At 31.9% G+C, this 27480-nt stretch overlaps 3 protein-coding genes across 3 annotated transcripts; 2 read left to right on the plus strand and 1 right to left on the minus strand.

Annotated features, from left to right (window-relative positions):
* The first annotated feature begins 1969 nt into the window (after positions 1-1969).
* Positions 1970-12198, plus strand: LOC115880354 (zinc transporter 10-like). Its single transcript, XM_030897566.1, has 6 exons — positions 1970-2284; positions 5637-5867; positions 5929-6054; positions 8594-8772; positions 8842-9033; positions 11424-12198. Exons 1-6 carry the CDS (start codon positions 2002-2004, stop codon positions 11931-11933), a joined length of 1521 nt encoding a protein of 506 aa, XP_030753426.1. The 5' UTR covers positions 1970-2001; the 3' UTR covers positions 11934-12198.
* Positions 12199-13661: 1463 nt separating this feature from the next.
* On the minus strand, positions 13662-23149 carry LOC115880200. The gene is made up of 4 exons (XM_030897338.1): positions 22962-23149; positions 22738-22893; positions 20163-20309; positions 13662-13826 (listed from the first exon to the last, which is right to left on the minus strand). Exons 1-4 carry the CDS (start codon positions 23022-23024, stop codon positions 13662-13664), a joined length of 531 nt encoding a protein of 176 aa, XP_030753198.1. The 5' UTR covers positions 23025-23149.
* A 1107-nt stretch (positions 23150-24256) lies between these two features.
* On the plus strand, positions 24257-25666 carry LOC115880363 (post-GPI attachment to proteins factor 2-like). The gene is made up of 3 exons (XM_030897578.1): positions 24257-24852; positions 24906-25106; positions 25159-25666. Exons 1-3 carry the CDS (start codon positions 24426-24428, stop codon positions 25290-25292), a joined length of 762 nt encoding a protein of 253 aa, XP_030753438.1. The 5' UTR covers positions 24257-24425; the 3' UTR covers positions 25293-25666.
* Positions 25667-27480: the final 1814 nt, after the last annotated feature.

Here is a 27480-nt window from a genome sequence, read left to right on the forward strand (position 1 = left end):
ATTACTCAATGGTCATATTTTATGAAACACCCTGTATAAATTTATAAAAAATCTTAAAATATGTAAAACAACAAAATAAAATATACGTGTTTAAGAGTTTTTCCGAAAAACTCACCGGTTTTTAAATAAAAAATATTTTAATATTTGAGGGATAGTTTCACCCCCTTAGAATTCGAGTTTGAAAAATCCCTTCTTATCGAACCTCTACACCCTAAAGTCAATCTGTTTTCCAAAAATCAGCTTTTGACGTCAAGCACTTTAAGCAGGATCGGGTTAATCAATGACCAGATTTTTCGAAACATCCTGTATACATTTTTAAAAAAATCTTAAAATATGTAAAAAATCAAAATAAAATATACGTGTTTAAGCGTTTTTTCGGAAACTTAACCGTTTGTTAAATAAAAAATATTGTAATATTTGAGGGGTGGTTTGACCCTCTTGGAACTGGAATTTCGAAGAATCCCTTCTTATGGAACCTCTACACCCTAGAATCAACTTGTATGCCAAAATTGAGCTTCTTACGTTGAGTGGTTTGAGCAGGATCGTGATTAAACAGTATGTCAGTCACTTAAGGATTTTATATATTAGTATAGATTATATGTATATCATTACTCTTTCTGTGGCTTCTTTGTATATATTGGCCAGAGTTTCTATACAGGGTGAGTACTTAAATAAGTGCCAATATTTTCAGGGGTGGTATATTTCGACCCACGGTACACTACTGTCTAGGAGGTTTTTCCACAAAAAAAAGATGTTGAAAATAGTGCATTTTCTTTTAAATTTCCCTGTATATTTTCGAAAACTTTTTGGAACTGCCTGTTCGCCGCAAATTTGCCCACGTCCTATAAAAACGAAGTCTTAAAATCAAAACGCGTTTCTATGATAATATAATTTTGTTTTCATAGCTTTATAGATTGTTATTGGCAGAATTTTAATAAACATCATATTATGTTTTGCTGTTTTTTTTAAGAAGCATAAAATTAATTTAGTTTAATGCTACGAAAAGGGAGATAATAGTTATTGGGAAATATGATAACAACAAAGAATATGAATCGTAATTTATTTCTTCCTCCTTCTGTTATATCATATATTCTTTTACGTTCATATACAGAATGTCCCCGGGCGGTTTTTACAAGAGAAAAAAAGAATTTTTTTGTTGATATTTTGAGAAAAACACATTCTTTATAAAATGTTTTGCTTGTTCTAAAATGGTTAATCCCGTTACAATTTTAATCAACGTCATATTTTTTGCAGTTTTGCTTTTTGTTAAAGAAGCACATAATCTATTTAATTTAATGCTTCGGAAAGGGCGATAATAGTTATCGGAAATTGTGATACTTTAGCAACACCAAAAAATATGACGCTAATCAAAATTAATAATAACTATCGCAATGATATTACCCTCGTAAGTCTTTAAATTTTATATATAATAATAATAGCTCCCGTATATAGCGTTTAACGCCTTGGGAGTAGCAAGGTACAGCTTGCCATACTAGAGCCGTTCGGTACACAAGGAAGGTAATATGGCTAGCATTACACTTCAACCGCCTATTGTTACCTCAGAATTGTGAATCCCAAGTACTCCTTTAAGGCTGAGTGGACCTAGGTACCCAAACTATTTTTATTTTATTAAAAATAGTCGGCTGATGAAATGTCGGCTGTAGGATTCGAACCCAGAACCTTTAAATTGGTAGACGAGAGCTGTACCTCTATGCCACCGAGCACCATGATCCTTTGAATTTTTAAAAGTTAAAAAAATTCAATCATATTTTCATGTTTTTTTTTTAAATTTGTTTCTAACACGGTATGGAAATTTGAAAACTGTATTAACCATTTTAGAAGAAACAAAAAAAAAATGATTTATTCTCAGAAAGTTAAAAATAAAAAAAAATCCTCTTGTAAAGACAATCCGAAGACACACTGTATGAAGTACCTACAATTTTTATAATTTTAATAAACCATTTCCAGCATTGCAGCCAAGTGGTAAAACCAATTGACGAAATGAAAGACGCCGAAAGCACTGACAACATCAAAGAAGAAGAATGCTGCAGTAAACCGTCAGGTCAAGACAACAAAGTGAAGAAACATAATCCGAACAGGACGAAACAGGAAAACAAATTGAAAAACACCTTCGGCTGGACCCGGATAGACGTCATCACCATGCTGATCTGTTGCGTCTTTTTGGGCTCGTTTTCCTTCTCAATTTACGTGGAGGCCTTTCAAACTCTGGCGCACATCGATCACCAGGACGAGATGCATCACCCTTTGTTTGTTTTATGTATAGGTAGGTGTGGGTCAAATTGGACGTTTTTAAAGGAAAACACCATTTTCTATAGGAGATAAACGAAAACTAATATCGGTGTCTGGAGCTCAATTTTCATCAAAAACATGATGGTGAAAACCGCATATCGATATCTGTTACCGTTTCGGAGTTACGGGGTATTTTTAAAAAACGTGCATTTTTAACAAATTGCTGTAACTTTTTTGCTGTGGATAATTCCTTCATACGTATTCCATGTACCTATATTGCACCCATTAGATAACTCAGTTACTACTTACTACAATATCCATATTAATGGACGGGGTGTAAGAGTTATCAACAGAAAAATTGATTTTTATTTGGGACACCCTGTATATTTTTAATTAACCGAAGAGAACTTAAAATTACCTCTCCAAAATTCCCTTCGAAATACAAAATTTTTAAAAGTTCGCCACGTTAAACTATATAGTAGATAGTAGGTTATTATTATATAGTTATTTTTTCAGTTCAAGAATAATTGATTTCCAATTTCAAGCATAATTGAATACGTAATCAAGATCCCAGCTTGATGGCCGTCGAGGCTGCCGGACTTAGTGCCTATGGATCTAATCCTATGGATATCTTTGCGGACGAATAAAGGTTCTTATTTTTAAATATTCAAAAAAAATTTTTAGGGCTTTAAATCTAAACAAGAATTAGAAATACTTAGCAGTAATGAGAGGGTATCTTTCACCCCCACTGAGTTAATGAATTCTGCCACAAATGTTCAAAAACAGAAGACTATCGATATGTCGAACACCTGTAGCAAAATCTCATGTCTTTGGTTTGCTTTTGTTTTTATTGTTATTAGATATAGTTTAAATGTGTTGATGTTGGTTAAATATAGTTTAAATTGTTATAAAATTCTGCATCTCTCAATATTTTCATTTTAATTGATGCTCACAGCTAGAATTTTTTTGTATTACAGTCGGGCGCCGTTCAAAGCCCACTTATTTAAAGTGAGCAAATTTTTATAAACTCTATATCTCGAAGAAGAATCGAGCAAAATATCAAGTGTGCTATATTTTTGGAATGCTAATTTTAAAATATTTTCAATAAATTAATTTTATACAGGGTCTCCCATATAGAAAATCAAATTTTCTGTTGATGATTCTTAACTAATTAATTTAAAAAAATAAGCTTAAACCATTAAAATCTTCGTAAAAAGGTGCTTTGGAAATGTTTTCATAAAAATACAAAATTTTCCATAGCAAAAAAGTTACAGCGATTTGTTAAAAATGCACATTTTTGAAAAACACTCCGTAACTCGTAAACGGTAACAGATATCGATATGCGGTTTTCACCATCATGTTTTTGACAAAGATTGAGCTCCAATTAGCCAAACTGGACAATTTTAAAGGGAAACGCCCTTTTTATAGAAGATAAATTAAAATTAATATCGGTGTCTGGAGTCCGGAGCTCAATTTTTATCAAGAACATGGTAAAAATCTGTTAATATGTTAAATATAAATTTTCGCCATCTTTATTTCTCTCATTTCATTTCTATTAACAAAATTATTAATTAAAATAAAAATAAAATATTTGAAAAAAAAACATCCAAATGACAGGTTTCTCAATCAATCGCAAATTTCTGGCAAATTAGGGAGCTTGCAAAAAAAATTGGAAAGGCAAAAAAATTGTAAAAGGAAAATAAAAGCTGACCGAGCACGGTGTTCCCCTAAAACTACTCCCCAAAAAGTACACGATCTACCTGAAAAGCAGGGGTGGATGGGGAAGTGGAAACCGGCCCGAGAATGACAATCAACCGGCCCAAATCCACAAAAACAAAATAACCATAACGAAGAAACATATTTTATTTATTAATATACAAGTAAGGATGTTTTTCGCTCGTGCGAAAAAAGCTAAAAGCTCTTTTGCCTCTGTTTTTTAAAAAAATTGAAATTGTCTTGATCAAATTTTCACAGAGATCAATTTTACAGGGTTCTACTGCTTTATTTCCATTATCGATAACGGTAATTTGATCTGGAATAGGCTACGATTTTGAGTCACGATTTTGAGAAACTTTAACACACGATAGATAAATAATAATAGCTCTTAGTACTGTAGAGAGGTAAGGTCAAAAAGTACTGGTTTTTAAAAAATTAAGATTAAAGTTAATTATCCAACTTTTAAGGTATTTTTTTAAATTTACCAAGAAAATTATTCTCTCACACATCGTTGTCGCAAAGGATACACATCATGGCACTTTATTTTCCACTAAATGGCTATATTACAGTTGAGGGTTGGAACCTTTGGTGTTACACAGCAAAATAAAACACTAATTCACCACAATACACCAAAACACTTTTACTTTTACACTGGACGCGCGTTTCGCTAACCATCATAATCATCAGCAGATGATTATAAACTAACTCATAGTATATATATACAGCATACATACTATACAGTTAGTTTATAATCATCTGCTGATGATGCTAACATGGTTAACGAAACGCGCGTCCAGTGTAAAAATAAAAATGTTTTGGTGTATTGTGGTGATTTAGTGTTTTATTTTGCTAAATGGCTACACATAAAATGTTTTTTTAACAGTAAGCTATGCGTATTAACTTTGCAGTGTTCCTCCTGCAGTAGTCCAATAATTACATGCGCTGGAAAATTGTTCGTGTAGTTTTTTGCTATACAGGGTGTGTCTTAAATAAGTGCAAATATTTTCAGGGGTGGTATATTTTGACCTCAAGAACAAGTCTGAGGTTTCTTTTGCAAAAAAAGATGTTAAAAATCGTGCATTTTCTTTGAAATTTTCCTGTGTATTTTAGAAAACTTTTTAGAACTTCCTGTTCACCGCAAATTTTTCCACGGTATAGTTTCTTAATCTCTGATATTACGGCACGAAAAGAGATGCAAACACCGAAAAATTGAGGCGACTCAATTTTTTTTTAAAATAAATCTTTTTTTTTAAATTTTCAAACTTTAATAACTCGATTGGACTTATTTGAAACACGGTAAAGAGAATATGTTTCTTTTTTTGAGAGAAAGACATCTTACAATAGTTATTTTACAAATTGCTGTTTATGTTTATAAGCAACTGACGATTATACTGATGCAAATTGATTACTTAATTATGGAGTCTCTAAGAATCTTACTGTCACTTTAGTTAGAAGATTAACCATTTAAATTTTGCTAATCCAATTTTTTTTGAGTTCTGATCGGGACCGGTCGGCCCACCGGCCTATCTTTTCACTGGCCCACAGGGAATTTTCCCGTTTTCCCATATGGCCCATCCACATGAAAAGTCCCAGTCGACGAATTTAGCCGTGGTTTCAACTTTCATATACTCGACTACCATTTTAATTCGAAAATTGAATATATTTTTCAGGTGCTGCAGGTCTTATCCTTAACGGAATTTGCTACCTTCTTATCGGAGGATACACTTTCCATCAAGGCAGTTTTCTGTACGTCACCGAAAGTGGAGACGTCGTTTTAAATAAAGTCGTTGTCAACGATTCGGTGCGTAAAGGTGCAAGAAGATTGTCCAGAACGAGACACATATTCTCATCGCCTCCGAAAAAGAGACAAGGTTTATGGGAGGCTACCAGAGATGTTATCGGTAGGAAGAATACAGCAAAATTAGTCTTGAACTTTATGAAAAATACTTTTATATGTTACAGGGTGTGCAGTAGTGATGACATGCTCAGTTATTATACTCTTCATTGATCCTTACGTGGCAAAATTCGTGGATCCCATTCTATCCGTAGTCTCAGCTACCTGCATCATGATTTTAAGCTACCCTTATAGTAAGTTAAATTAATAATATAATTCCTCATTCGCCTCGGTTGATTATACGAAAACGGGAAGATGTAGAAACAAAATATTTTATTGGTATATGTGGGGAGGTAATGTGTACAATTTAAAATTATTTTGAAATGTACAGGGTATTTCAGAAGTAAGATCCATACCAAAGTTATATTTTTTCTTATGGAACACCCGGTATTTTATTTCATTTTTGGATTCTTGGGCCCAAAAAGAGGTATTTATTATAAGGGTTAAATATGTTTAAAATCTTTGATTTTTGAGATATTGAAATATTAATGGTAGACATTTTCATACATATAAATTCGGGTCAGAACGTCCTACGACGTTGTCCGATGCCTAACTTCCACTCTGTGCGATTTTCCCATTGATCTTCGGTCAGATTTTTCTCGCTCATCGACCTTCTTATTCCTTCCATCCATGTTTTCTTGGGACGTCCTCTCTTTCGTTTACCAGGTGGTATCCAATGAATGACTTGTTTTGGAATTCTTTCGTAGGTTTTTTAAGGCCGTACCATATTAATTGTTTTTGTTCTATATCATTTACTATTGTTCCCTCTATTCCCATCTGTTGTCTAATGTCTTCATTTCTGATCTTATCCCTCCGTGAAATTATCATTGCTCTTCTAATCGCGTCCATTGCTGTTGTCTCTAATTTCCTTTTATTCCTTTCAGTGAGTCGCCATGTTTCACATCCATAGAGTAATATGCTTTTAACTAGTGTCGTATATATTATATTTCCTGTTTTTTGTAATTTCAGTGCTCCATAGAATGCCATTTATGCATCTGATAACTCATCGTGCCTGTATTACTCTGTTGTTTATTTCTCTATCGTCCGTTCCATCTCCTGTAAATATCGATCCCAGGTACCTGTAATCTTCACATGCCCTAATTCCCATATTATTGTCTAAAATAAGATTTTCTGTATTAGCTAAAATTGGAAGGTATTTTGTTTTTTCTGTATTTACTGTGAGACCCCATTTAGCATATTCTTCAATTATTTTCCGCACCATATATTCCATGTCATCTTTGTCGTTTGCAATTATGGCCTGGTCGTCTGCAAATTGCAAGGTGTATAGGCATATGTCATTTAGTTCTATACCCATTCCGTTACATTTTCTTTTCCATAGATGTAAGGCCTTGGCAATATAAATTTTAAATAGTATTGGGGATATACAGCAACCCTGTCGGAGCCTTTTAGTGATTTTTTTTTCCTCTGAGAGACCGTTGGCCGCTTTTATTTGTGATTTTCCTCCATGGTAAAGATTTTGTACAGCTTTTATCAGAGCTGCGTTAATTCTTGATTCGTGCAATACTTCCCATAATATTATTATTGGCACTGTATCATATGCTTTTTGTAGATCGATGAATGTTATATGAACTTCCTGGTTCATTGCAGATTTCTTCTCGATGATCTGTTTCAATGCAAAGATATTATCTGTACATGATCTTCCGCTTCTGAAACCATTCTGCTCTCCTTCTTCGTAGCTGGAGTATTCCTCTTCAATTAAGTTCCTCAGTATCCTTCCATAGAGGCGACTCATAGTGCTGGTGACCGAAATTCCCCTGTAGTTATTGGGATCCTTCCTTGAGCCCTTTTTATATATAGAGGAGATATATGCTTTTTTCCACTGTTCAGGTACTGGATGACCATTTAAGCACTGGTTAACTATGTTTGTTAACATTCTAAACAGTTTTTTGCTTCCAGATTTTATGAGTTCCGCATATACTCTCTCTGGGCCACATGCTCTTCCATTCTTTAAAGACATTATAGCGGTCTTTATTTTGTTTGGTATCCACGTAGATTTCCTCTCCTTCAATGTTTATTTCTGGCTGTGGTGGTTCTTGATACTCAGGTCTGTTCTCTGACAACAATTTGGAATAATATTTCACCCATTCTTTGTTGGTTATTATTTCTATAGGGGTTGACTCCTGTTTTTCAGTTGTTGTTGTTTTTATAAATCTCCATATTTCCGTATTCCTTCTTCCGCCTATATACGTATTAATTTCTTTGCATTTGTCATCCCACATTTTATTCTTTTCTTCTTTTACCATTCTCCTCATCTCATTTTTCTTGTCATTATAAGTGCGCTTGTCTAGTTCAGATTTCGAATTTGCCTTAACACATTTTCAATTAGTAGGAAAAGTTATCAAACTTTCCCACTAATTATACTTCAAAATTTTGGAGAAATGTCAAGAGAAATTGTGGTTGGAAATCAAAAGTTGGTTGTTTTATAAGGTGAATATTAGGTTTTCTCTATGGATACAACTGACTAAAGCAAGCTGTTGCTAGGACATTCTATTAATTTTAATTATAATAATAAATAATAATTTAATTAATGATCGTAAACTAAAAAGTATAAAGTGTAATTGAATTCACTAATTTATTCCACTAATTGCGAGGTTCTGAATGAAGCTTACGTAACAAAAAATTAAAATAAAATTTACAAACCAAAAATTCTAATATAGAACTTTTCGGTAGCCTTGGCTCCCCCTGTATTAATTTATTTTTCTTTTCTTTTAGTTAAAGAAAGTTGTTTAATTCTGCTCCAAACGATGCCAGATACAATTGATATCGAAACAATGAAAAAAGAGTTGACAAATCATTTTCCTGATATAATCAACGTACATGATTTTCATATTTGGCAACTCACAGCCTCTAAGATCATCTCGACAATTCATATTATATTCGAAGATCCTAAGGTAAAATGATTGTTTACTCCTGTTTTTTTAATTAAAGATATTTAATATAATTATTAATATAATATGCAGGTTTATAGAAATATAATGGAGGAAATTAAAGAATTCTTTGCCGAAAATGGAGTAACCCAAGTGACTATACAACCAGAGTTCTTTCGACAAAGTGCTAGTTTGGAAAAACTAAACACCAAACTTCCTCCTGTTTGCTTGGTCGCGTGTCAAGGAGAAACGTGCAAATTGAATCATTGCTGTCCAAGTTACGAGGTATATACAAATGAAAATAAAAATAATTCATTAGTAATAATGTTAGTTATAAGTAGTTTCATTAGTAAAATAAGCATAATATAAAGGCATCATAATATACAAAAAAGTAAAAAGACCTTAACCCCTACAAGTGTACCAATTTTTGCATTCAGTTTATCAGAATAAACAACCATCCAAAGACCGATTGCGGGAATCTAATCCCATCATTAGGCCGATTTTGTTGGACCCTTCGATCTGACAAACAAAAACTCAGAAATTACACTTAAGTACCTAAGCCCACGGCCACATAGAAAGCGTTTTTAGCGTTTTGCGTTTTTTTGCGTCTCGAGCGCTTTTTGCGATTTTACCGTTTTAAGCGCTTTTTTTGATTTGTGTCCATTAAAAACACGCAAAAGACGCGGCAGGTCTGCAGTTTCTATCAAGATGTCAATTAGTAACGTCGCAAGCTCGTGGATTCCCGGCCCGTCCAACAATCAATCCTGTGAGAAAGAGATAGGCGAGATCGGCGCCGTTAGCGTTGAAGTGACGAAGATAGAAGATTCTGGGATTGAATTGTGGACGGGCCGGGGCATATATTCGGAGACAAACACAATCTACTGCTAGTGCCAGTGGTTTGTGTAAAAATAATAATAATTATTATTTGCCATTTATTTTACGAATTTTAGTTTATATGTTTATAGTTTTATTTTTATGTTGTATTGTTTGTGGTCAGTACTTGTTATAATAATAATATAATATAATAAATAATTATAATTATATAATAGAATAGTAAATATTTCTAGTTGCTAATGCAATTTTAGGACGTGATTTATGAAACATTTTGGAAAACTTCTTTACGCGTGCTGGGAGTAAAAATTCAAGGCCGTGACATACGAGCTAGTGAGACGGCCTTGACACACGAGCTCGTTGTAACAAAACGTGTTAACGGCTTAGAAATACGTAGTGACGCGACGTGTATTTGTGAGCAGTCCACGTGTTTATCAAAAATATTGATGTTTTAATACAAATTTTGTAAAAGTGAATCAAATTATTACGTGTAAAAAACATTTGTTACACGTAAAAATTATTTTTATTATTTTACACGAATAAAACTGTTACACGTAAAAAACTGGTTTGTTACTGGTAGAAAACTATTTTTTACGCGTATAAAACTATTTGTTACGTGTAAAAATCTATTTGTTACACGTAAAAACTATTTTTTTACGCGTCAGAAACTTATTGTTTCTGGTAGAAAACCTTTCTTACGCAAAAAAAAATATTTTTTACGTGTGAAAAAATATTTGTTACACGTAAAAAACTAATTTTTACGCGTCATAAGGTTAAAAACTTTTTTACACAAAAAAAAAATTACGTGTAAAAAACTATTTGTTACACGTAGAAAACTATTTTTTACGCGTTAAAAACTTATTGTTTCTAGTAAAAAAACCTTTTACCCAAAAAAAAATTTTTCATGTGTAAAAAAATTATTTGTTACACGAAAAAAACTATTTTTTACGCGTCAAAAACTATTTGTTTCTGTTAAAAAAACTTTTTTTACGCAGAAAAAAACACTTTTTACGCATAGAAAAAACTATTTTTTACGCGTAAGAAAATATTCCTTTAATTTATTACTTTTTCAACATAAACATTTCCTTCAAATTTTTGAATTTGAAAATGAAAACAAACTGATTTGTTTTCATTTGCTTTTTTTGCGAGACACGCCGACCGCTACACGCTTTTGGTGTGGCCACTCCTATATAATCCTGTTATTTTGTTTTAGTCGCTAAAGACGCTTCACGCTAAAAACGCAAATAACGCTTTGTGTGTGGCCGTGGGCTAAGATAGACCTAGTACCATTAGACGATCAAATCTATTTTTCCAAGGCTCTTTGATTAAGAACTAGTGTTTTTAACATACCCATGACACTCTAGATTGAAATTTAAAATACGATTTTTTATTAACCGAGAATGCCAAAAGTTGACATATGATATGGCATTCGATTCAAAGTGTCACTTTCTATCGAATAAAGTAAAAAAATACCGAGGATGCCATTTAAAAATCAAAAGTTGCAGTCGTTTCCGGTGAAAGTGGAAGTGACCGAAAACAATTGAATACGTCAATCAATCCTCATTTATGTCATATACTAACATACCAAATCTCGTTATTTTATCTGAAAAAATTAAAAATGTTATAGGGAGCCACTTTTGAGACGCGCCCTGTATAATACTTTAAAATACATCAACATTTTAAGGTGTCTCTAACTGCAACCCCATTTTGCATCATTATTAGCTTCATTCATTAGCTCCATCTACGGTTACGAAACCGTAGATTGGGCTTTGATTTACACTGAGCTTGTTTATAGATGAAGCAAGCGTGTAGGTTTATTAACGTTTGTTTTTTACTCGTTTTAGGATTTAAACATGTTCAAATCTTCTTCGAAAGAAATGTTTATATACTCGGAACGATCAACGCCAACATTGAAAGCTGTGAGAATAATAGACGATGAACTGCACTCGTATCAAGGCTCAACATACAGTATAAACACTATTGGGACATCTGGTGGGTTTAAAATCGAATCAGTTCTAGAAAAACCGGATATACAGGAAGAAGTTGAAGAGGAAATTCGAAACTCGAATGAAAAGGACTCGAAAACAGATAACCCGCAATCAGATGAAACATTGGAAGAAAGTACGACAGAAACAAACAAGTCCTTGACAGAAAATAGCGATACAAAAAATACAGATCACTGTGATTCAGTAAATAAGACAGAATGTCCCGAAATAAATTTTTGTAACTTAAACCAACAAAATATCTCTTGTTCAAATGAGCATGATAAAATAGATGTACAGACCAAAGAAGAAAATACGATTAATGCAGTTACAGATGAAAACAGATCGACAAATAGTACCGAAGAAAAGTGAAACATAGTGACAATACTTTTTTACGTAAAAGTGGCTGTGTTAGAAATTAAGAGTATTTTAAAATGTCCATATATATTTTTATAAGATCAATTAGCCAATAATCGAATAAGTTTGAGAACACTACCCAAGTAGCACTTTCAAGACTTGCGACCACATGTTTACCAAACACAACGTTGGATTAGTTACAAAAAATAGTTAGCTCCGTACCTTAGGTATTAAAATAAATATAAACGTTGTTGTAACGTTGTGCCGACGTTGAACTAGTACTACAACAAAGTAAAAGCTTCTGCGACGTCGAATAAACGTTGTCTTGTAACCTTTTTTGCTTAAGTGATCTTTAGGTGATTCGAACAACGTAGTTACAATGTTGGGCAATAAAGAGTTTTCCGACGTCACTTTCAGGACCTATTCCAACGTTATGCAAACGTCGTCTGTTTTACTAATTCCAACGTTGTGTTTAGATTTCCTTATTCTTACGTTGGTAGGACGTCGAGCCACTACCTTTTTGCAACTGTATTGAACCATAACCTTTAATTTTCACTTCATTGTTCTGTTCAGTCAGACAGTTCAGTGCTGTTTTTGTTTTTATAAAAAAAACTTAATTAAAATGGGACAAAAGAAAGGTACATATAAAAGTAAATTTAAATATACATCGACATATTACCGATACTTCATCCACTCCCTCGTTTATTTAGATTATAGAGGGCGGCACAAGCTAGACTCTAGGATGACTAAATTAGGCAATCTTGCGGCTAGTATACTACCTGTTAGGGCTGAACTGCGACTTTATTAGTCCAGTATGCGACTACTCGAACTACTCCATCTTAATCTCCAAAACAACAAAGTGAAAGCCGCCATGTTGTTGAATAAGAAAATGTTTTGTTCCTAAAATAGCAATTCCTGCTTTTTGAATACATTAACTTGAAATATTTGGCCCTAAACAACACACGGAAACAATTTTTTTTCGACTGCGAAATTATTCTCTTTTCCGGTAACGAGTTACAGAGTTGGTTAAAATGATTCAATAATTATCATCTTCAGACATCCTCCACACTTAAATACTTTTGTTTTGTTTTCCTTTACTGCCATCTGGCATATGTCTCTAACTAAATCATAAAAATAATATTTTTACTATAATTATCCCAATTTAGGATAAAACGCGACTTAGACGCCATATTATTATAGTTTTGTATTTCTGTGAATTAGGATTTTAAACAACGTTCCAGTTTGTGCTAAATTAGGCTGCTAGCCAACGTAGGTATCCAACGTCGTTTCGACCCAAAAATTATTCTCCAAACTTGGCCAGTGGTTGTGCCGACGTTGCGCCCGACGTTTGGTCGCGTGACACAACGTTGTCCCTACGTCCAAATGCTGCTTGGGTATGGTACTCTTAAGGGTAATAATTATAATTGACTGGTTATTAATTACAATATCTTGCAACGTTATTTTTATAAAATTGACGAGATAATATCGATATGATTGAAAATCTAGTCTATTTTAACTGTTTTATTACGTGAGACTTTATCTTAATGATGAGATTATTGTTTTGTACATAGCGTTAAAGTTAAAATACTGTGATGTAAATACAATTAGGCATTAAAGTGTACGAATTATATGTAACGATTGATAATCAAAATAAAAATGTCTTTTAAAAGTAGGTACATTTTATTGATTTTGATACAAATAAAAAAATAGTATATTGGAATAGAAAAATTATTTAGAATTAATTTACCCTTTCTTAACTTTACTTAAATTGAACTCCAACTCATAGCAGCTCTTTCCAACATCGTGCTCAACTTCTACTTTAATTGTTGATGTGCCAGCGGCCATGCCAAGTTGATTCTTGTACTTGGTGATACTAAATTTCTTTTCTGCACCAGCACAAATCTTGCCCTAAAAACTTATTATTTTGAAATGTGTCTTTGACGGAGAGAATACTTACTTTGTATTACCAAAGTCTACCGGGTGGTGATCGTCGCTGGAAATATAGCAAATTCCAAGCAAATTTTGAACTGTCCAAATATTGGTTCCCATAATAATTTAACAGCTAAGTCGTAATTAGTTTTTTTTTTAATGGTCTGCCGATGTTGAATACCAAAATAATAGATAAATAAAGAAATAATGCCAAATCTGAACAATTTTGGACAAGCCGATTTTAAGTAATTTAAGATAAACTGCATCTATTTTAAAATTAAAACTGAACAGGTAACAATAATGCAAAACCAGGCAAATGCGAACGTACCTTAAGTTGTCATCCTATAATTTTGTCAATGTATGTATTTTCTAAACTTTGGCTTTTGCCTCATCCGAAACAGTTTTAAATAATTACAAAACTATATTTCGGGGACACTAGCGTATTATAGTTACAGTACTGTACCGGGTGGCCAACTAAGAATGGACGCCGCTGCCAACTGTATCTCGGAAACTACTTATCGTATAACCACGGCATATAAATCACACGGCAGGCCAACTCGCTTTGGCGGGAACGCTACGCGCATACCCTTGCGCACGCCGCCATTATGGGTGCCAGCGACAGAAATTAACCAGTGTCGCAGTCAGTCGTAGTCTTTGTCATCGACAACGTACAGTTACGGCAGCTTTGAGTCAGTAGCGTGCGGCTTAATTTATTTTATTCTTTTCTTCAGTGATATATTTTGTTTTTTTTTAGTTTTATTTTTGTTTATTGTGTGACATACTTTTTGAGGAGTATGCGCGGTTGACGATTCATTTGTTTAGATAAAAGTATTGTGTAAATAAAATTCAGTTTCAGTCAATTACAGTATTTTTTTAATACGACCCTGTCTAGCAATAGTTTATTTTCTGGGAAATTTTTTGATACATTTTAATCCGGCCCTGACTCGGCACCCATAATGGTGTTTTGAAGGTCAAATTTTAAACAATGGGATCTGGGCAGAGTTAGCCTGCCGTGTGATTTATATGCCGTGGTATAACTTTAGGGAAAAAATTCTAATAAGTAAATTGACCAAGAGAAATCGCTGGAAATTATTTTCGAGTTCGAAAAATATCCGCTAGAGGGCGTTTCTCTGATAGCCAATCAGAAAACAGACTTTTTCTCAAAAATATGCAGGTAAACAGGTATTTTAAATATTACTATTGTAATCGCCGAGAAATTTGTATTTTTTTTTATATAGACCATTTTGCTCTATCTCATAAAATAAAGTGGTGGGGGAAGATTAAACTTGATTTTATTAAAATAAGGATAACTCTGGTTTAGGTTAACCGATTTAAACAGACTAGGGCTCGTTTAAAAGAGCTTTTCTTCCTTAATCATCTCCAGTATAAATTTTGTTTCCATATTTTTTTTCGTGGTAGCTAGAGGGCGCTGTTTGACACCATAACAGATATTGCGCTTTTGCAGAAAAAAAAATAAATAGGAGGCTATATTTCTCTTTACATAGTTAAATAGAGCACAAAATTGCCAAAAAATCAGCGCAAACCGCAACTTTCTATCTTCTCTCTAACCGGAGATATTAAGGGAACAAATCATCTTAGGCTGCCGTTTAGGATTATATATGGTCTAAAAATTATAGTAGTAAGCGAGGAAACAAAAACAGGTAATTTGATTACGTCAAAATATCGAAACGATTAAGTTCAGTTTTCATGCATCCGAACTTAGGGCGTTTTCTTAAAAAAAATGACGTCATAAGTTTTTAAACGTGTTTATGTAACATTATCGTCCATCAATACAATTTTTACGAATTTGTTGGTTAATTATACGTAGCTAGTTCTCAGATTAAAATGTCCAAAAGTCGGACAATCAATATTTTTATTTTTTTTATTTTAATTTCTAGAAATTTTGTGCCGCCATATTGGTTTTGACAGAAAACGGCCGAATTTCGTATGGCCGAAAACCAGGGGTTTATTTCATGTAACGTCATTTAGTTATTTATCCAAGTTCGTCCTTGATTTCATTTGTTTTCGTGTTTTACCTGTTTTTTTGTGTTATTTATTATCATATTAAAGTTTATGTAGTTTGGGTCGCTTTTCAATATGCACTACTGGTCCAAGTCTACCCTTGATGCAGGTAGTTCAGCACCAAGACCGTTTGTCGGTAAATGTTTAGGCAGGAATATTAGGATGGCGAATGATTGGACTTTTTTAATTATCTAAATGAAATAATAAACTATCCATAATTTCTAAGAGACGAATTGCCAATTTTGTTAGGGGATCCCATCATGATCAGTATGAGTGTAGTTGGTGTAGTTGATGCAGTTGGTGCAGTTGTGCCACTTATTTTGCTATGAATGTGTGGGGCTTCTTGGACATCATTTACTCTAGTAGATAGAGTCGCTGGTGTGGCATATTTTCCATGGCCAGCTAGGTAATTGGATTCAATATGCCTGGGTTTTAATTTCTGGTGTCGAATCAAGAACGAAAATGGATAAATAACAATTAAATGATATTAAAATGAAACTAAAATGTATGTTTTGATATTTTGACGTAAACTAATTTACCGCTTTTTGTTTCCTAGCCTACTACTCTAATTTTTAGACCGTATAATCCTAGGCGACAGCCTAATATGATTTATTTTCTTAATATCTCCCGTTAGAGAGAAGATAGAAAGTTGCGGTTTGCGCTGATTTTTTGGAAATCTTGTACTCTATTTAACTGTGCAAACAGAAATATAGCCTCCTATTTAAATTTTTTATGTAAAAGCGCAAAATCTGTTATAATGTCAAACAGCGCCCTCTAGCTACCACGAAAATAAATATGGAAACAAAATTTATACTGGAGATCATTAAGGAAGAAAATCTCTTATAAACGAGCCCTAGTTTGTTTAAATCGGTTAACCCAAACCAGAGTTATCCTTATTTTAATAAAAGCAAGTTTAACCTTCCCCCACCACTTTATTTTATGAGATAGAGCAAAATACTCATATCAAAAAAATTACAAATTTCTCGATCATTACAATAGTCATACTTAAAATACCTGTTCACCTGCATATTTTTGAGAAAAACCCTGTTTTCTAATTGGCTATCAGAGAAACGCCCCCTAGCGGACATTTTTCAAACTTGAAAAGAATTTCCAGCGATTTCTTTTGGTCGATTTACTTATTATAATTTTTTTCCCAAAGTTATCCGATATGTAGTTTCTGAGATACAGCCGGCGTCCATTCTTAGTCGGCCACCCGGTACATAGTCACATAGTACTGTAGACAGCACATTAAATTACACTTGACAATGACAATAGGTAATTTAAAACAATTTTTCTTGAATTACTCAAAATTGGGTTATCCAACATTGGCACGTGGCTTATCCAAAAAATGGCACGTGTATTCAGCATAGGCAGACATTTAAAAAAACAATTTACAACTGAGCTGTAAAATTAATAGGGGAGCTAATATTTGCATAGTTTAAAATCTGCTTGATATACTCAACTGTCCGAACTGTTTTCTGGAAACTTCGGCAACATATTCTCCATATAAAAAAAGTAAAAAAGTTCGTATAAATGTATGTCTTAAAATGCTTAGTTTCGGAGATACAGGGTGTAGCAATTTCATTTTTATTTCAATAATTTTTTCCAAATCATTTCCGAAGTAAAGTCAATATTTTGATAAAAACTGTCTAGGATAGGGGGGTCTTTTTTGGCATAAGAAATTTGATTTTGATGTCAATATGACTCCTACTTATAGAGGGCGCCACCTGTATATTTTTAACTGGTTTGAAGAGTAATAACTTTTCGTCCATACCTGTATAAAACTACTAATTAAGAAAATATACATTTGCGACGTTTTTTAGCTAAAAGTAATCTCTTGGTAAAAATCGCTACGAGTAATGACTCTCGAGATATTTGGAATCGAAATTATCAATACCTGTCATAATTGACATAAATTAAACATGTTGACTAAATAGTTATTAGACTGAAATCATAAATTTGAAATGTTTTTGTGTCAAAAGTTCAACAGAAACTGTTGTATCGTCATTTTTTTGCAAAAAAATTTATGATTAATTTAAAAAAAATAAAAATTTCCCAAATTTATTATTTCAGTCAAATAACTATCTACTCAACGAGTTTATGTTATGTCAATAATGACATGTATTGACTATTTCCATTCTAAATATCTTGAGGACGGTTGCTCGTAACAATTTTTACCATGAAATATTTTTTGCGTGAAAAGTCACGGAAATGTATATTTTTGCACTCAGCAGTTTTATACAGGTACGGACGAAAAGTTATTACTCTTCTTCAAAACAGTATAATATGTCAACCCCTACTATTAGGAGTCATATTGACATCAAAATCAAATTTCTCATGTCAAAAAACTTCCAGACACCAATTTTCATCCAAATACATATTGACGTTACTTCAGAAATTATTTGGAAAAAATCGAAATAAAAATTAAACTTCTACACAATCTACACCCATGATACAAAGAATACAAGGTATGATATTGCGCAGGTTGGTCACTACGTCACAGGTGATAAACGGCACTATTGGTCTACAAGCTCTGCGCGCCAATTTCAAATTGTTAAACAGATTGTGTCATCTGTGAAATTTGATTGTGTCAAAATGTGAAAATAATTTTTCAAATGTCAAGCTCGATGTCAAAACATAACTTTTAGGGTTATGTCCTAATTCTTCCCTATTTTATGTCTGTTTTTATTAGTGGCAATTGAACAATATGGATATATTTTTGTATGGCGTATGACGTCACAGGTGGTATGCGCAAACTTAACGAAATTGGAGCCGCTATCGATCATACCTTGTTTTCTTTGTACCATGATCTACACCCTATATCTCTGAAACTAAGCATTGTAGGACATACATTTATACGAACTTTTTTGGTTATTTTTATATTGAGAATATGCCGCCGAAGTTTCGGGAATACAATTCGGACCACCCTGTATAATAATTGTAATATACAAGGTGCTACAAATTCGAGGTAAAAGCATTGGTATCTCGGAAACCGTAATAGATACAAAGATGGTTAAATTGGGCCATAGTTGCGCCTTGGGATGTTTCACCAAGATTTAAAAATTTCAAGGATTGCTAAGTTTTTTGAAAAAAAAAAACGGATTTTTTTGAAAATCTATTTTATTTTTTCCTGTCGTTACTTTTTAAAAAATCAAAAAACTAATTGTATATTCTTGTAGTCACTTTATTAGGGCTATCTGACGGTATTTTTAAATTTTCAAATTACCTGATAATTTGTGAGATAGAGAGACCAACTTATTTTTTTTAAATACGGACCTGCATTTTTATTTCAGGTTTTGAAAGAAATTGGTCTCCTGAGTACAATGATATGCCACGCTTTATACTTTTTTTTGTTTTGGGTACTTTAACAACAACAAAACTATTTAATTATTATTTCAAATAAATTCAAGCCCGACTCTGTTTTTTTTAATATTTATTTAATCTGATTATATTTATTGCAACAATATTGATCAGCGCTAACTAATATTCAATAAGGAAATCGAGCCAATTGAAAGATTCAAATAAATAATATCCAGGTCAGCAATTTAAAGATATTATTTTTAACTTTTTTATTGTGGAATTTGAATCTGAGCATAATATTAATCATAGTTATTATAAATAAATCAACTTCTACAAACTAGTTTCTAATGCTCCATATTGTTCGAAAGGGTTACCACCCTCCCTATTGTGAATTTAAAAAAAAATTCGTGAAAAAAACCTCTTAGGCGTGTTTCTGGGGTCGAACTATACTACCAGTTAAAATACTTGCATTTATGTCTGGGACACCCTGTATTATATTTATATTATTTTTAATTATTTTATTGCATTTGATCTTCCGTATTCAATGTTTTACCCCACGTCATTCTTAAGTTTTTTAGTTAAGTTTTATTCTTTTAAGTTTGAACACTTATCAATATTGTAACGTTGAATAGATTTAATATTAAAAATAAAATAGAGCCGGATTTGATATTGGTTTTAAATAAATTTTCAAAAAAATCAGTTTTTTCCAAAAAACTCAGCAATACTTGAAATTTTTAAAAAAAATTTGATGGCATTTCTTGGTGCGCAAGTTTGCCCTAATTTAATCATGTTCGTATCTATTAGGGTTACCGAGATATCAATGCTCGTACCTCGAATTTGTAGCACCCTGTATAGTTTAAGGATACTTTATAATATCCTTGTTTATATACAAGGATAATATCTACACTCAACAACAGTTCAAGTCTGAACAATCTAAAACGTCTTTTTTATATTTCTATGTCGCACACAAATTTACAACAAAAAAATACATACCGCATTAACGGGACATGTGACTGGCAATCCAAACATGTCAATTGCTTTTTGGGCATCTGGCATACTCTTTATTTGCTTATCTAATTCGCAGAAATCCATATCACCATCTATCATGGGCAATGGAGGCTTTTTAATATGATATGAACCCTAAAATTGTTTTTATTATATAAAATTCATTTATTACTATATTCGTTTATGTACAGATTGTCCCAGTTTCGTGTTTTTACAGAGTTTCTCGTTTATTAGTAGAGATACAAAAATGTGGCTTTCACATCACTGTGCTAATTTCTCACGAAACTAAAAAAACTACATACAGATTTGTTCTAACCCCGTTACTTCCTGAAATACAGTGCAAATTCGAAAATTTTGTATTTTTCGACCCCCGTTTTATCTCGGTTATCTATAAAACTCATCCAAAAGGAGAAAACTGTGCACCGTAATTTTCTCTGGGAGCTGTCATTCTTGAAATATATTACCCAAATTTATATTTTTCTAAATGGAATCTTCTATATAGGTATTATTTTTTTGTTCTATTTGCCTTTTTGTGAACTTTGTAAAAATGTAATATAGGTATTGTATTTTTATTTTCATAAACAATGTAAAAATGCATTATTTAGCTTCTAAACGCTGCAGAAGTTCATTTTCAATGCAGTTTATTAAGGTAAGAGAATGGAAAGTAAAATTATTTGGTTAAATTGTATTACATAAAATAATAATACTCTATTATGAACTACTAGCGTGGCGTCGAATTAATCATATATAATGGTGATGATAAAGCAAAGCAAGAATTTCCATTAACATACAAACTGGATCAAATTTTCTCACATTTATGTCAGCATGAGAAAAAAGAATATGGCGATATTATTATATAACTTGGTAATATTTGAGGGGTAGTTTCATCTCGTTGGAATTTGACTTTCGAAAAATCCGTTTGCCAAAAATAAGCTTTTCACGTCAAGCAGTTTAAGCAGAATCGTGGTTAAGAAATGACCCAACTTTTTGGAACACCCTGTATGATTTTGTAAAAAATTTCTAAATATGTAAAAAAAACAAATAAATTATGCTTGTCCAAGCGTTTTACCGAAAGACTAACCGTTTTTTAAATAACAAATATTGTAATATTTGAGGGGCGTTTTCACCTTCTTGGAATTTGAGATTCGAGAAACCCCTCCTTATCGAACCTCTACACCCCACAGTAAATCCGTTTATCAAAAAATCAGCTTTAAACGTCAAGCAGTTTAAGCAGAATCGTGATTACTCCATGGTCATATTTTATGAAACACCCTGTATAAATTTATAAAAAATCTTAAAATATGTAAAACAACAAAATAAAATATACGTGTTTAAGAGTTTTCCAATAAACTCACCGGTTTTTAAATAAAAAATGTTCACCCCCTTAGAATTCCAGTTTCGAAAAATCCCTTCTTATCGAACCTCTACACCCTAAAGTCAATCTATTTTCCAAAAATCAGCTTTTTACGTCAAGCGCTTTAAGCACAATCGTGATTATTCAATGACCAGATTTTTCGAAACACCCTGTATACATTTTTAAAAAATCTTAAAATATGTAAAAAACAAAATAAAATATACGTGTTTAAGCGTTTTTTCGGAAACTTGGCCGTTTTTAAAATAAAAAATATTGTAATATTTGAGGGGTGGTTTCACCCTCTTGGAACTGGAATTTCAAAAAATCCCTTCTTATCGAACCTCTACACCCTAGAATCACCCTGTATGCCAAAATTGAGCTTCTTACGTTGAGTGGTTTGAGCAGGATCGTGATTAATCAGTATGTCAGTCACTTAAGGATTTTATATATTAGTATAGATAATAATAGAAGTATATTATATTTTTAGAGAGCCCATAACCAAGGCAAATCAGATAAAAAACTAATATACGCAGGGTGTCCCATTTAAAAAAAAACATGGATTTGGCTCATATTTCGAAAATGACAACTCGCAGGGATAAACTAGTTACGCCACTGGATTCTACCTGAAAAATTCTACAGGACTCAGTTTTCACCTTTTCGATAAGTTGTAAGATGACTAGAGATAAGAACCGGATCAGAAATATATTTCATATTAGGTATATAAAGTAGCAGGTAGCAGTGATGTGAAAGCCGCATCTTTGTATCTATGCTCATAAACAAGAAACCATCTAAAACACTTGAAAATAGCACACCCTGTAGATCTAAATCAATAAAGCAAATCGCTTACTGCGCTTACTAGGGAGCATATTGACCAACCAAGACACACTAAGAAACTTGTTGACAACTCACCAGCTTGTTGCACAACATGTTCCTTGTGTGTGGTCTGCTTTCCTATTAAGATAAAGTTGTCATGAATTTTGTTGATGTAAATAAAAAAGTCATCCGGATCCACCTACACATTTTTGAGCCACCCTGTAGAAGTTAAACTATTTTCTTGAAATACATCCTAACACATACTTTAGATTTGCACTTATAAAAACTTTCTAGGTTGTTTATTATAAGAGCTACACATGCCCGACACACTATTGCCGAACCCTGTATAGCAAAAAAAAATATTGTAATTATTTGTCGTTTTCAGATCAAAGTTACCTTAGCAGATTTGTAGCTTTTTGTAATTTCCAGACAACCGTCAACATATATGTTACAGTCCTTATCCAATACAACCTTCAAACCTTTTGTTGGCAACGTTATAATTCCATTGTCGACACAATTTTTGTAACTTACTATTTTTGCAGACCATCCGTTCTATTCAAATACCAGAAAAACCATATTAATAAAAATTAAAATTATTATATTATTATAAAAATACTTACGCAAGCTGTACTATAGCCTATATAAATCAAAAGTATCACTAATAAGTCAAATAGGTACTTCATAATTATTGTAATATGTTGAATTCAAACTTAAACTAACAGAAATAGCTTCCAACATTTTATTTTATTTTGACAAACTTCATGCTTAATTTAGCATATGAGCTAGATACAATCATATATTTAAAATTATTTTTTTCATTGTATTTGGAATCATAGACCTGCTTTAAACTGGTAAATTTACACTAATGTATTCATAATTGCAAAGCCAATTATTTTTATTTAATTTTTTTTGTCATTTTACTAATTTTGATATAGAGGGTGTTTCAAAACAAATGCGAAAAACTTCAAGTTTGATAAGATTTTTCTTTAAATTTCATTAACAAGAATGATAGGGGTAGTTTATTTCAACCCCTTCCACTCATTTTAAAAAAGTAAAAAAATTACCAGAAAGTGTGTTTTCATAACAGTAATGCTGCCGTAAAATTTCATTAGTCTATCTCTTTTCGTTTTCAAGATAAAAAATAAAAACATTATTTTTCCGCCATCTTTGTACCGCGAAATCTCCCTAATGGTTGACTTTTGACCCAACGTTTATAAAGCAAACTACCCTTTATTTTGAACAAGGAATCACCCCCTGAAGTTTTTCGCATTTGTTTTGAAACACCCTGTATATGCCAAAATCGAAATAAAAGCAGGGCAAAGTTACCTTAATTGTAAATAAAGATTTGTAATTAAAGAAATAGAACTAACGATGAATACATTTCGCTATAAAGAAAATTATTATTAAAAAAAACATTCACCAAATGTCAAGAAATATATAATGTCCCATTAAAATATTTTATGATCGAAATAGCCCTTTAAATTCATTAACTTCAATGGAAACCAGCTTTTTAATTCAAAAAATATATTTGAGTACCTACACAAATATTTAGAAAAATTGATTAAAAACTCAAATAAAATATGAATGAACTCTATATGAATTTTCTAAACTAATTACAATATGTTAGTAAAAAAAATATCTAGTTAAAAATTTGACCTGAATTATTTTGCTTTATTGGCATTAAAAACTTCTTTTAATAAAGGTATTACCGCTTTACCACTACATATTAGAAGGATATTAGTAATACATGGTTATACTGGTACAAGCCCTCCATACTCGTATAATTTATCAAAACAGTTATACATGTATAATATCTGTCCTATATTATGTATTTATTTAAGGATGATTAAGATATCACAGGATATTTTATACATTAATAATTATATTATTTTTATCAGGGAGCTCGACAACACTTGATACATCGGCAACCCTCAATTATCGCTCGGCAGGAGGCAGCAGCAGGCGTGTTCCTGCCAAAAGCTTTGTTATCGTTTTGACGTTTTCTCGTAACATAACCTAAAAGAAGTAATTTTTCAAGATGTTTTGATGATTGAAATTGTTTCGTTCGGATATTGTGTGAAAAAATGTCCTCTAGTAAGTCAAGATATGGATTATTATACAGCGAATATGAGTATCCTTGTATCCGAATGTCTTTCGAAAAATTCGTTGTCGGTGTGATGTGTCTTCCCTTATTAGCTTTTGTGTTTTGTATAGTCTATTCCGTAATCTATAACTATGAAAGTGCGACTTACACTCACTGCCAAGTATATAATGTTTTGCCATCTATATCTGCTGCTATAGGAAACTTCTCACCTCAAAGAGAAATCTGGCAGACTGCCATATCTTTACAAGCTCTTCCAAGAATTTATGTTGCAATGGAATACCTAAACCATCATCAAAATGTATTAAACAGAAATAACATGTGGATGGGATATGTAGCTTGTTTGCTGAATATTGTTGAAAACCTATCGCTTGTTACATTATCATTTTTTACATCGTCAAAATTTTATGGTAAAATTTCAAACAGTTATACTTTGTTTCGACTAATGCGCAGCTTTTTTTAGCTATACATGAAAAAGCCTTCATCACGTTTATTCTGGTATCAGAGATGTACATGTTTTTAATATGCATTTTACAGAGAAAGTATAAAAGGATTCAAAGACACAGTTTGAAGTGGAAGAAGCGATGTTTGGGAACAAATCTTTTATTTATATTTATTGCGGGATATTTCTTTATGAGACATAATTCTTCATGCGAACCATACGGTAAGTAAAATAATTGTGCTATAATTAAATAATGTCAAAATTGTTTTTTTAGTGTACTCTATGTTTGCTGCATCAGAATATGTAGTGGTTTTGACAAATATGGCATTCCACTTTACAGCTTATTTTGATTTTCGACACAAGGACCTCGTAATTTACAGACACGGATTTGCTCTCACAGAAAGATAATATTTGGTTATTTAGCTAGTAATTTAATTCGTTTTTATCTGTTCGATTTCTTAATGTTGATTTAATTCCTAATTCTGGTTGTGTTATATTTTTCTAAATCTGGCGAATGCGCCGGAAGCACGGAGATTGATACTTAATTTATTTCCTAGATCTAAATAGTTAGATGGAAGATAATTTATCAAAGCATTCTTATCTTTTCACTAGGGCAAATATATTGGACTAACTAAAATATATCAATAAGTCGTAATATTTGCATAGGGAAATATTTTTTGTTGATATATTTTATAATAAAACAGTGAGATAAATGGTGCGAAATGCATTTATAATTTGTGGTATTTATTTTTTGTGATATTATAGTTAATAAAACTTCATTGTACAAACGAGTTTAGTTTATAAGTATTTATTTATTATTTGTATATCAATTGTGAGTTTTGATTGCAAAAAAAATCAATTCAAGTGGCAGATTTTTCTTCCAAAAGTACTGATCGAATCAAGTAACTGATTAATATTAAAAGTTTTTAAATTTTGACTGTAACATCGATTAACAAAGAAAGTTACTTAAGTTTTATATTTTTTTTATCATGCACCAAAATGTTTACTCAAAACTTTTATGTGATATAATCGAAGTTACACTCAATAATGACATTTTGTAAATATCTTATTTACTAATATTGGTATATCTGAGACTTTGTAGAGAAAATTTCGGCATAAGTGGTATTTTTGAAAATTTTTGTCTCAAGAACGAGTATTTTTTCATGCTGCGGGATATTAGTAATCATAAGCCAATTTTTAATAATCTATAAGTATATATTACAACATATATGTAAACGTTAGTTATATTGCATATATTCTTCATAATGGATCTTTGAATAAAGATTAATGGATGTACTAAGATATCCTTTGTATAAATATATGAATGAATTTTCAATGCAAATGTCGCCTCTAAAATTACTAATATTTGTACCACCAACTTCAAAATAAATATTTTAATATTTATCACATAGCCGTTTTATTTTCATTTACACTTTAGTCCAAATACGAAGTTTTGGTAAAAATTTGAATTTTTGATATAAAGTTACTTTGAAAGGCCCGAAAACGAATCACAAAACATCCCCCTTTAGAACTTTTTCTTTAGTGGCCACAAGTGGGAGTAAAAGACCAACCGCTTGAACAAACACTAGAGGCGCCACCAGTCATCAAATGGTGTAAAAATTGCGAAAATTTAATCATCTAATTTTGACACAAGGGGTCGCGCTTAACTTTTTTAATTTTATTTCAATATTCATTGTTTTCAAACTATATTATTAGACTTTGTTGTATTTTGTGAGTGTATAAATGATTTCTTAGTATAAAGTTGCATTATATTAATTTGAATTATATTACATACATATTTAAAATTCAAATATTATGACATATATGTCAGTCATTGCCTGGAAACTTATATGGTGAAATTTTGATAAAATAATTTAGTACACACTAAAAACACGGTATGTCGCTAGCGGTAGGAAAAATAATTTTTAGAGGTTACTAGTTTATTTGGTTGCCTGTGATATGCATATACAGGGTGTTTCCTAATTAATCTAAAAAATATAAAATCGTTAGAAAACGAATTAAGGCGGGCTCTTAATAAGTATATTTATTTTTTTCTCGACAACCGTTTGATGAACAAGAAAAACTCAAAAGATCAATTTTGTTGAAAAAGGATGGCCAGTCAAGAAAAAAATATTTTTTCTTTAAAAAAGCAGTGGTGTACACCATTTATGTTAAGCAAAAAAATCGATTTTTTTTAATTTTAACACCCCGTAGATCTGAAAGGAAGTACTTGAGACCTAATGGTTATATAAAAATTGTTTTAAGAACACATGAGGAATCACACCATAATTTTTTTAGACTAATTCGAAAACACCCTGTATATTGTCAACTTGACAATGACTGCTGATAAATCAAAAAATACCTTTTCAGTGAAAAAAGCCTGATTTTCGCAGGAAAAATTTTGATTTTTATTGAATTTGGGCCTGCGTTTGCAAATACTGGTTTGTTTTTTAATTTTCTATCTATCTAAATTTTAAATATCATAGTCAGAAATAGTTTTATTATTTATTAACTGTAAAAATGGTGTTTTCTTGTTGTGTTGCATCTTGCAAAGAAACTAACAAAACTGCAAAAATGTACGTGTTTCCAAAAGACG

Source organism: Sitophilus oryzae, unplaced genomic scaffold, assembly GCF_002938485.1.
Source record: "Sitophilus oryzae breed Bouriz unplaced genomic scaffold, Soryzae_2.0 scaffold_1081_pilon_pilon, whole genome shotgun sequence".
NCBI classification, from domain to species: Eukaryota; Metazoa; Arthropoda; class Insecta; order Coleoptera; family Curculionidae; genus Sitophilus; species Sitophilus oryzae.

Excerpts from the sequence above, each read along its gene's own strand:
- LOC115880200 (XM_030897338.1), bottom strand. The coding sequence starts at position 23,024 with ATGAAGTACCTATTTGACTTATTAGTGATACTTTTGATTTATATAGGC. Across the intron at positions 22,894-22,961 it reads TAGGCTATAGTACAGCTTGC|AACGGATGGTCTGCAAAAAT; the intron begins GTAAGTATTTTT and ends GTATTTGAATAG. Across the intron at positions 13,827-20,162 it reads TCACATGTCCCGTTAATGCG|GGCAAGATTTGTGCTGGTGC; the intron begins GTATGTATTTTT and ends ATAAGTTTTTAG.
- LOC115880354 (XM_030897566.1), top strand. The coding sequence starts at position 2,002 with ATGAAAGACGCCGAAAGCACTGACAACATCAAAGAAGAAGAATGCTGC. Across the intron at positions 2,285-5,636 it reads TTTGTTTGTTTTATGTATAG|GTGCTGCAGGTCTTATCCTT; the intron begins GTAGGTGTGGGT and ends TATATTTTTCAG. Across the intron at positions 5,868-5,928 it reads GGCTACCAGAGATGTTATCG|GGTGTGCAGTAGTGATGACA; the intron begins GTAGGAAGAATA and ends TATATGTTACAG.
- LOC115880363 (XM_030897578.1), top strand. The coding sequence starts at position 24,426 with ATGTCCTCTAGTAAGTCAAGATATGGATTATTATACAGCGAATATGAG. Across the intron at positions 24,853-24,905 it reads TACATCGTCAAAATTTTATG|CTATACATGAAAAAGCCTTC; the intron begins GTAAAATTTCAA and ends AGCTTTTTTTAG. Across the intron at positions 25,107-25,158 it reads TTCTTCATGCGAACCATACG|TGTACTCTATGTTTGCTGCA; the intron begins GTAAGTAAAATA and ends TTGTTTTTTTAG.